This window comes from Gouania willdenowi, chromosome 14 (genome assembly GCF_900634775.1).
Source record: "Gouania willdenowi chromosome 14, fGouWil2.1, whole genome shotgun sequence".
Taxonomy (NCBI): Eukaryota; Metazoa; Chordata; class Actinopteri; order Blenniiformes; family Gobiesocidae; genus Gouania; species Gouania willdenowi.
The window spans coordinates 9798871-9809670 of record NC_041057.1 but is presented as its reverse complement, the minus strand read 5'-3'; the positions used below and the strand labels follow the sequence as shown (position 1 = coordinate 9809670).

Genomic DNA, 10800 nt, shown 5'->3' with positions numbered 1-10800 from the left:
TGTTGTAAACCCTTCTCCGTCCTATTACTGCTGATGTGTTGCTTCAATTTGCAGTGAAATAACTAAAGCGTGGCATTGTGAGCTCCTGAGGACACTCAAAGAGAGATGTTTAACCCAAATGCTGAATCAATGCTCTTTAACTTTCAGTTTGGTGTCTCGCCAAGGGACACTTTGGACGTTAACAAACTAGATAGCCATGGGAAAAATCCTCCAGATTGGTGGACGAGTGCACGTATAAGAACATAGAGAGACGCAGAAAATGAAAATCTATCACCAAATACCAAACACAACTGAATAAGTTAAAGAACAGAAGCTTTACGCACCGACATGTGTCCGACTGGCAACCATTTTTATTGAAAAATTCCACAGCTATGTGCAATTCCCTGATGATAAGGACTTCTTTCATGACATTTATATAATATTATGTAGACCAAAACAGAATTGCAGAATAGATCGGTTTCTAATTTTTACAATAATCAAATATACACAGATGTCATACAATACATAACAAAGTGCAAATGGGAGTCATCTGAAATGAACATTATCATAGGCTCTGTAATCCCAGTGCTTGTTTTCATATTTTCTGCAGAACATAAACAATAGAAAATGATTGCATCTGCAAAACCACCCCAGGTTTTTATAAATAAGTTACCACGTCAGTACAGCCAAAAAAAACCAAACCTAGATGTAAATGTACAAATTACAAAAAAAAAAAAAAAGAATCTTTGTAAATAAATTCGTCATGCAACCCCAGTCCCTCCCATTAACCAGTACCAGTATATATATATCTGAGGACGGTTCTGAGGCATCATGAAAAATCTGCCATCTTTAAAAAATAAATAAATAAATAAAAAAAGCCACAACATGCTTAGAGATATATTCGAGCTGTCCCTGATACAGGAGTTGTATATTTGTGTATTATGCGGTTCAGATGCTTTTGGTTGAGTATCATACGACGTTTGCATTAAAACTAAACAAAGAATGGAGAAAAAACAAAATCACAGATAAGATTCTAATCAAATGTGTCAAACACTCTGTGATTACAGCAACCAAATAATGTAATACATGCCAATAGGGAAAAAACAATTGTGTAATTAAAATGTAATAAAGCCAATGTAATTGTTTATTGGCATTAGAAGTCACGACATTATTGTATGTTATGTAGTAGGTTTATCATATAATAATACAATTATGCAGCCCTCTGAATTGATCGACAGATGCTCTGCTTAAAAAAGTAGTTTTTTTTTTTTTTTTTTTTTGCTTTGGTATGCAAATATATAACTTCATTCAGTGTCAATTTTTGATATTCCATATTTTTATTACATTATATGCTTAATTGTATCTAACATGGCAGGTATTACATTAATGATATCTGTACATGATTGGTGTCAGCCAGCGATAATGTGGTTTAATGTCTTTTTCAACGGACGTGTGTTGGTTTTTGGCACTTTGAAGCAACACACTCACTCACTGCAACTATTAACACACATTAACACACCAGTCCTAACTGCTACTGACACACTTAGGTCTGTAAAAGTGGTGAGTTATTGACTGGTAGTTAAAGAACACAACAGAGGGACTACCAGTAAATACAAACAGGGCAGTAACCCTAGAAACATGTTATTAGTGCATACATTTGTAGCATCATGGTAATAAATGCGGTAATTTCACCCGATAATCCCTGTGCATGAGGCTGTGGTTTGGGAGCCGCTTAAGTTCATGTTATTATCTTATTTTTTTTTTTTTTCTTTTCAAGAACCAAGTTTACTATTAAGAAGCTGCACAACAGATAATGTAATGCAAGTCACTAATTGAACAAACAATTTGACAGGCTTCTGTGAGAACAGTGCACACTGATCACAACATAGAAAAAAACACAAGATAGATAAGATTAAGTTCTAACAATACACTCAACAAAAATGTATTGGCAATAGTGACAACATTCTGTGTTTCTTTTCAGGGGTGATATAAGCAATCAATGCAAATTTTTTTCTTCTTTCATTTAATTAAATAGCATTAATGAATAAATATATAAATACCCCCCCCCAACAAAACAAAAAAAAAAAACCCTTCAAGGGAGTTTAAAGATAGTTTTTAACAATTTATGTACAAAAAAAAAGTTTATAAATTGTTCTGCAGCACAATCTGAACTCTGGATGATCCGAACGGGGAAGCTTTGAACATTTTTGCAGTTCGAAGACTTTTGAACTCCACACAAAGATATTAGACGTCTACAAAACCCTGTCAACCAATTTTGGCTCCACGTTGTGATTCTATGTTCTCTGGAGGATGTTTTTGTCGCAGACGGGGAATTGCGATGCTCATTATGAAGGACTGCACATCTGCACTCGACACAAGCGAACGACTCGATCACTTTTTTTTTTTTTTTTTTTCAGATTGTGTGTCTGTGTATATTTTGGGCTGGAAAGGAAATGCCAGGGTTGTTGGAAGCTGAAGTCTAACCTCTGCTGCAGTTAACCCTGTGATGGTTACAGGGAATGATTACTTAGAACTGAAACACCCATTTTGTTTTAGTAGAGCATCACTTTATAACAGCTTGCGTAACCCAAACACAATTGCAGTGTGTCATTATGTAAATGTGCACTTTCAACAGCAAATGGGAGAGGGGAAGAGGGGTCAGTGTCATCTATGCTGCACACTAATGACTGAAAGAAAAACAAAACCATTTATCTGGCCTGGACGACCCAGTTGATCCTCCCACTCATTTGCAAAACAAAAAATAATGTCCTCAACCTGAAAGGGATGAACTGTACATATCCAAAAATGGTCCTCCAAAAAAAAATTCACTCCAGGATAGAAAACAAGGATGCGTTTGTTCCGTTATGTTTTGATAGCCATCAACATGAGACCAGAAAGTAAGTTTCTTTTTGGCCTAAAAAGTGCATGCAATAAATGTAAACCACTATGTAACAGTAAATTATATACAGCGTCTGTACAGTGAGCATGAACTGCATCCTTCATTCTGACCACACGTAGAAAGTGAATATCTATGCTAACATGTTAGCAAAATGATTAAACCTAAGTAGCATTCCAGTCGCAGTAAAGTGCTTTCTTTGACTGTGTAGAACGCTTTAAAATAAATCAAACATACAACTGTTATGTATATTATGTCTCATGATATACTTTAGGTTTATGGAACATTATTGTGCTTTCTGCATTGGTGATCCATCTAAATACTAACATTTTGCACCTGATTTAAATGTAACTGATAGTCATGTTGATCAATGAGCACTTTGCCTGATGGACTTGACAGTTTCTACATTTTTCCTTTGATGTTTTACTTGATTAGCGCTAGCATCACTGATTGACAACAAACAACTGAAGTAACTTAAAATTTCATTGATCACTTACACAAGCAATGTTTTGTTTCCACACACATCTATGGACATCTTCACACCACGCAAATGTAATGCTACAACATTTCCAGTGCCAGCTAAAGTTATTCAATAGAATAAGTCAAACTTAAAAGGATTCCAACAGTAAAAATAGAAGGATTTTATTTTCTTCTTCAAATAAATTCTCTAGGTATTTCAGTGGGTCCTCTTCCTTAAAAATGTCACTTCCTGGCACAGAGCTTATGTAGAATGCAATGGGCTGTATGATAAGGCTGAATAAACACCCGTGCCTAGAGATAGAGATAGGAAACCCAATAGACGAGGTTGAACAGACCGAAAGCAGTGGGGAAGAATATGCGAGCGTATGAGTCTATCTTGGCGATGCGGATGTGCAACCTGCCGTGCCGCCACGCTCCCGAGCGGCAGTCCTCGAAACAGCAGAAAAAGCTGGTGCAGTCTTTTCCGTCCAGGCACTCGTAGCCGTACTCCTCGTCCCGCTCGTGCATGTGTGTGGCGTTGTTCATCTGTATGGCCGTGGCGGAGCGTGGACGGATATCCACCGTGGGTGTCTGCTTTTGACGGGGCGGAAAAAGCCAAAATTAGCCAAAGGAGGACTGGAGTCAAAGTGACATAGAACCAAGACTATGAGCTAAAAAGCTGGGGCTGTTTGAAGCTACTGTATGGTTAATTTTTGTCATTAGTAAAATGCAATTATCACTTTTATCTTTGGCAAATTGACCCTGTTAATAATACAATTTACACATACCACCCTCGATTGTAATTAGTGAGGATTAGAGTAACAAAGGTTCAATCCTGGTGGAACTCAATGTGCAAATTACATCAGTGAGCAGAGGTGAAACTGGCAGCCATAGCATTTCTAGTATAAATTCATGTACATTTTTCAGTGAGCTAACATCATGCCAGACACTGTCTGTTTTTCTTCTTGAAACTTTTTTTTTTTTTTTTACCAATGGTGTCAGAAATGCTTTGAAATCACTGTTTGTACAGGATTATATTCTCAAAAAGGTACTTAAACTGTAAGTTAATACCCAGTGATTCGACATGATGTTGCAATTTGGACACTATTGACATTGTAAATGTTTGTTTCCAGAAGCATATATGAAACACACTGTGTGTTGGTGCAGTTGTGTAAGGCATCATGAAGCAAAGCTGGGGGTGGAGCATGTGTTGGCAGATGTGCGGCACATGGCTCAGTATTTTCCAGCTCCTCTATCTCTCTCCAAGTGTCTTAAAATAAACCTCATTTTCTGTGATCACCACTGGAGGGCACATGCCTTTCATTTACACAGACTTCTAAAATAGGACAGTGACTCTGTAGTTCTTAAAGGGAAACAATTAATATTCAAATAGATCATATTCATCAGCTTTTATCTTGAAGTGCCATGCTACCTTTGGACAAACTTGGATTCAGCCTGTTTAGTAGATAAATGGCATCCTTCCATCCTCTGGAGCAAATGAAAGGTTCTCTGACCTTGCTGATAAAGTGGAGTGTCAAGCTCATCTTTTAGAAAAAGATAGGGTTGAACGTTCTCCAAGGAAAAGTTCCAAGAATTTCACACATTAGCTTTCCCTGAGGAAAAGTCTGTGCCGTCACAATACAGTTGCAATGGCGTCCTCATTCTTTGATACCTGAAGCTCAGTATATCAGGAAAAGTCGCACCAGATTTATTCTTCTTCTAGTTTTGAATGAAAAAGCCTGTGCTCAGATCTTTTGCAACACATATCAAAGTTATTTTCTACTTTACGCATCATGCACTAAAGAGGCTAAAGAAATTCCTTCTATTCATTTCTTTCAACCACCTGATCACACAAACCTGCTAGCCCTTTGAAAATGATGCATAACCTCCACAAGACAACATCTTGGTTAGTTTCAGCGTATTTGCTTTTAAAAACAGAACCATAATGAGTGGATTAGCAGAGCAGGTTATGGCTCACTTCTCAAAGGGGAATCGGTTGCACTAAAGGAAAAGCACAGTGGAAGCTCAAGCAGAAGGAGCACTTAACAGCTTCCTGCCGCATGGCCTGATCAAGCTGGGGCTATGCTGAGTTAGTGTTAGCAAAAAAATAAAAACAACCAATCAACACAGTGGCATTAATAGCTTTAACTGGCTGAAAGTAGACAACCATGTAGAGACAATCGTATCAATGAGGATTTCCAGGATTATCTGGTAATTATTCAATAAATGTAGACCAGGGGTTCTCAACCTTGAGGTCAGGACCCCACTTGGGGTTGCGAGACACTTGGAGGGGATCGTCAGATGCTTTCAAGAAACAAGTAAAAAAAATTTTTTTTAACAATTCAAGCCCATTTTTTCTTATTTTTATCCCTTTTTCTGCAACTACACCATACTATTTAAAAGTTTGAACCTATTTTCGTCACTTTTTCATGCCATATTTTTGCTCCTTTTAATGCATTTTTGCTACATTACTACCATTTATGCCACTTCTCCATCAAATTTATGTGCCTTTTTTCCATTTTCAAGACCTTTTCGGCAAATATAAACCCTTTCCACCACATTTCCCACCTAATGTTGCATATGTTGACCCCTTTTCACCATATCTCATGCTTATTTTTCCAATTTAACCACATTCACAATTTTTCATGCCCATTATTTGCCAGTTTAAATTAATTGTTCCTATAAATTGTTACAATATTGACCCCTTTTACCACTTTTTCTGTATGTTTTTGGCAACTCTAATTTGCCACTTTTAACCAATTTCTGTGGTTTTTAAAACCCATTTCACCCCCATTCGTGGTCACTTTTAAGTTAACCCTTTTATTCCTGATTAAAACAAGGATTTATATATGTAAGATTACTGTATAATATTAAACTTCCTGGATAACAGTGGATGTTATTCAGATAAGTAAATAAATGTGTAGTTATGACAAATTAATATCCTTTATTCACCTTATAGACAGCCTTGTCTACACATGACTGTTGAGAAGGTTGAGAACCACTGATGTAGAGATTATATATATTTTCTTTACACAACGTAAAAATGGTCAAGTGGTGACAAATTTTAATGTGAAGTAGAATGTCAAATTCATAATTCTTGCCGCTACTGACCCATCATGCTGTGGGTGCCTGTGCACATTGCACACGGATTGTCTGTTTCAGTCTGTTAAGGCTCTGCTGACTCTGTAGGAAGCGTCAGGTTTGACAAGCCCAACAAACACACGGGTATAGATTTTCTAGTTGGAGAAAGGAAAGAAGAGGAAGCTATTGTAATGGCTGCAAGTTGACAGTGATAACAACACAGAGTGAGACAGGACAGAGGGAGCCAGAAAATGTCCGCATGGGGCTTGGACTGTTGAAATCTTCATGGACGTGGTGGTGGTGTGTGTGGGAATGCTTTTTGAATTATTAAAAATCTGCATAAGCAATGTCTGGCTGGCTGCCTCCGCACTGTGCACTGCAGAGTGCCCCTTTTTAAAAATGTTATCTCTGATTCCTGTTCAGTATCTGAGGAGGTGTACGGTAAGAATGCAGGTAAATACAGAACAAAAAAGGGTGGGAATATAGAGGAGTATCTGCTGTAGAATGGGTAGTAAAGCAGTGAGGTGTCGTGGGCTTAAAGAGCCAAAATGCAGCAGACACATGCAGTCAGACACAGGCAATATACCTTTGAGGAAAAGAGCCGCAGGAGCTTTTGTCCAGACAGGAGAAAAATAATAAAAAAAGGGGGAAAAAAAATTGGAATTGAAGAGAACAAAAAAAAAACAAAAAAAACATGTAAACAGAGAACAAAGACAATAACCACAAAAACAAAGATGTGTGAAAGTTACTGTACAGTCTAACTTAAAATGACAAGAGAGGATATTTACTGTCGAAAGACATACATGATTACGGACACAAGGATAATGCATGGTGGGTAAATGTACCTCCGATTACAGCTACAGAATTTCATGTTTACAGACAATGTGGTCATTTTCTGTTAATGATATGTATTCATAAATAAATATTATACAAACTTACTGTAACTAACTTACTGTAAAAAATGAGGGCGACTTGTATTAAATGCACCTAGAAACCACAATTTACAAATTTCTCTAATTTGCTCCTATAATGTGAGTTCATAAACAGCCTCTGAATACAGTATTTAAAATAGCTTTACTTGATGCTGTTGCTATGGAAAAGTATAAAAAACCACAAGATAAATGATGAGTTCATTGCTCTTAAACCAAGCTGCCATGGGATTTAAGGCTTCTATGAGGACAAACCCTAATGTCATGTGACCTGAGTTTAAATTAAGACTGTAACAGATGTGTTCTGGATTATTAAAGGGTTAGAAACCCATGCTAAACTCATTGAATAAATTCAGATGTGGCCCCTGGGACAATGCTACCTTAGGGATACTTAGCGTAACAATGTATTACTCAGGAAGCACTGGACTTGAACCTCAACCTATGACATATTACACAATTCTGTACGTTTAGCATATGGACATCTTTACTGTGAAGCTCTTTGTTGCTAAATTGCCGAATTCTGAGAATTTTCTTTAAAGGATACTTACGGGGTTTTTCTTCTTCTTGTCCTTTTTGGCACTCGGCTTCCTGTTGCTGACAAAGTAATGCAGTGTACCGTACTCTATAAGTGCGGCAAACACAAAGATGAAGCACACCGACACAAAAAGGTCCATGGCCGTCACATATGACACCTTCGGAAGGGACTTTCTTGCAATGGTACTCAGCGTGGTCATGGTCAGCACAGTGGTGATTCCTGGGCATTTAAAAAGATGGGGGGGGGAATTAGATCCTGAATTATGGTTTCAAAAGAAATTGAAATAAACTATTAAGTGAATAATCAGTTTTTTTTTATCAATCACTAAACATTTCAGGTGACCCCAAGGTTAAAAAACACTGAAGTAAACAGTTTTTAAAAAGTTTACAGAAAAAGAATAACTCTGTGGGTGTTGGTGATTAAACATTGTTTAATTTATAAGATAATAAATAGTGAATTACCAAGAAACAAATTTAAGCTTTACTTTGTTAATCTGCGAGACAATGTTGAGTAAACATCATCTGTGTTATAACTGGTTGGTTGCGCTTTGATGACTTTGTGAAACTGATTGTTTTCAAGCACTCATCAGTGAAACAGACACATGGGGGGTGGGGTGGGGGGGTAGTATAGCGAGCAGCTGCTCCGCTGTCCCCTTGATCCACATACTGATTTACAGTTCAGCTATCATTGACCAGCATCGTGACATAGTGCGTTCCTGTTTTCACCATCTGCTTAGCCTCACTGCTCACCCTTTCACTCACCCTGTTGGTGTGTTGTGATGATGCAGATGGAGGCAGAGTGATGACACATGACGAAATGTGTTTGTAAGTACACAGATATGGCAGATTAGCAGGAGCCACCGCCGCCTCCTCACATCCCCAAAACACCAACAAAACCAACACACTGGTGCTCTGCCTTTAAGGAAAACTTTACATTAAGCTGCATTTGCTTTCTATATAAATGGTGGTTTGTGTTTAACGTATGTCTCAATTTACCACAGTCTAAAACAACATTGTAGTATCATAAGTGATGTATTTCTGGATACCACTGATGGATTAGGAATGATGTCATCTGCAGTAATCTGCTTCACATCCATCCGCTTGTATATGTTTGCACCTCCTGCATCATCTTTCAAAAGGAAAATAGAGACGTTTGGCTCCTGATACAAATTTAGCTTGGCCTTAACAGCGTTGCTACTACAGCAGCATATCCCGTCTGGAGAAGCAGGAGTATATGCAGAAAAAGAAAACAACTTATTCTTAGAAATAATAATGGCAGACAAAATAATGATGATGGTTGGGTAAAATAAAGGTTGCTGCCTCCAGGGTTCGTCATATTTTCACGTTCGCTCTCTAGTACTTCCTTTGAAAAATCACAATAAGTGGACTTAAGGTCAAGTTTTCGACCCTCGAGGGGCTAAAGCAAAAGCTGAATAAGGAATATGCATCACGAGATAACTTCTTATGATGTCCACTGGAAGCCAAGGGCCAGATCAAAAGTTGATGAATTTTCTGGAAATTCACTTTCTTTTTTGCTGCCTGTCCTGCTTTTGCATTCCATGAAGATGCCACCTGCAAGCATATTGTGCTGAGACAGCATCTCCTCACCCCCCTGCTGTACTGCATAATTAATGTCTCGTTAAGGCATGCATGCACACATATGTGCCAGTATAGGCTCTTCTAAACACAATGCACTAGATTACCAGCTGATGCTTGGTCTCCAAGGAAACAGGAAAAAGGGAGAGTTTTTGAAACAGAAAACATAAAATTGGTGTGTGTGACCCCCCCCACAGGCCTCCTGGTGTGTTTTCACATCAGGGAGTAATTAAGTGCAGGGTGGCCTTAATGAACCTCACAACAACGACGAAGAAAAATGTACCAAGATAAACTTTCATCAAGACTTTCATTAGGTTTACTCAATAGTACAAAATGAAACATCTACTTGTCTTTGCTAGGAGATTTAATCTTTTAAAAGAAACAAAAAGTAACAATATCTTATTGTGGGAACATTACATTTACCTAATGATGTCCTGGCAGGTACTGCGTCCTTGTTGATCCAGAATGAGACCCAGGAGAGGACAACAATGAGTGTGCAAGGTATGTAGGTCTGGATGGTGAAGTAACCCATTCTCCTACTCAGGTCGAAGAAGACGGTCAGAACCACATAATCTCCTGGATAGAGAAAGAGAAAAAAAAGCGACACACACATGGTGGTGAGGACACAGTGATCAGAAGTTTCACAAATTAGTATTTTAGGATAAAAAAGCCAAAAGTGGGCTACACTTAAGATACCAAACAAAGGCATATTAGTAATAATTCATATTATTTTGTTGGTAAAACAGGGGAAAAAAGCAAAGCAGGTTGTCCTTAAGGCAACTCATCAAACATGGACGTATAAACCCTTGTGTCCTGCAGCCAGTCATTAGCAGGAAGACAAAGATCAGCATCCAGCTGATGATGAGCCACCCTTCAGCTGCTTGGCTGACCTAAGCAGATGTTAAGTGTTAAGAGGTTGAGGTGAGGTTAGCCCACATAGACCTGACCCTGACAATATAGATCATTTACCCTGCTTTAAACGCATGCTAAGGATACAGTCCATGCCGAGCACACACAGGCATTGGTAATTACTCCTGTGAACAACGAGTTAAACACCGACCAAACACATTTGGGTTCTGGCCACAAATTACAGAGGATTTATCATCCAAAAATGCAGTCATGCTTATGCTTAGAGCACCTGCTGTCTTATTTAGCTTTTAGCTCACTCCTGCTGTAGCTGTCTGTTTTTGTGAGTGCAAACACGGGTCAATACTGGCCTCCAGCTCAGTCAAGATGTTCACTAGTTCCTCTAAACAATAATGTGGAGATAACTTTTGGGGCCGAAAAAATTGTAAATCATACTGAAGAGTTGATCTACAATACATA

General features: G+C 38.2%; 1 protein-coding gene across 4 annotated transcripts in view; it reads right to left on the bottom strand.

Annotated features, from left to right (window-relative positions):
- Positions 1-1226: 1226 nt before the first annotated feature.
- Positions 1227-10800, bottom strand: part of gabrg2 (gamma-aminobutyric acid type A receptor subunit gamma2) — a 45046-nt gene continuing 35472 nt past the window's right edge. Inside the window, exons 7-10 of one of the 4 annotated variants that reach the window (XM_028466264.1) lie at positions 9898-10050; positions 7893-8098; positions 7002-7025; positions 1227-3928 (exon numbers count right to left, since the gene is read on the bottom strand). In XM_028466264.1, coding sequence (XP_028322065.1) covers positions 3647-3928; positions 7002-7025; positions 7893-8098; positions 9898-10050 — 665 coding nt within the window. In that variant the 3' untranslated portion in view covers positions 1227-3646. The remainder of the gene's footprint in view (positions 3929-7001; positions 7026-7892; positions 8099-9897; positions 10051-10800) is intronic. The other 3 variants (XM_028466265.1, XM_028466266.1, XM_028466268.1) reach the window with 3 other exon arrangements.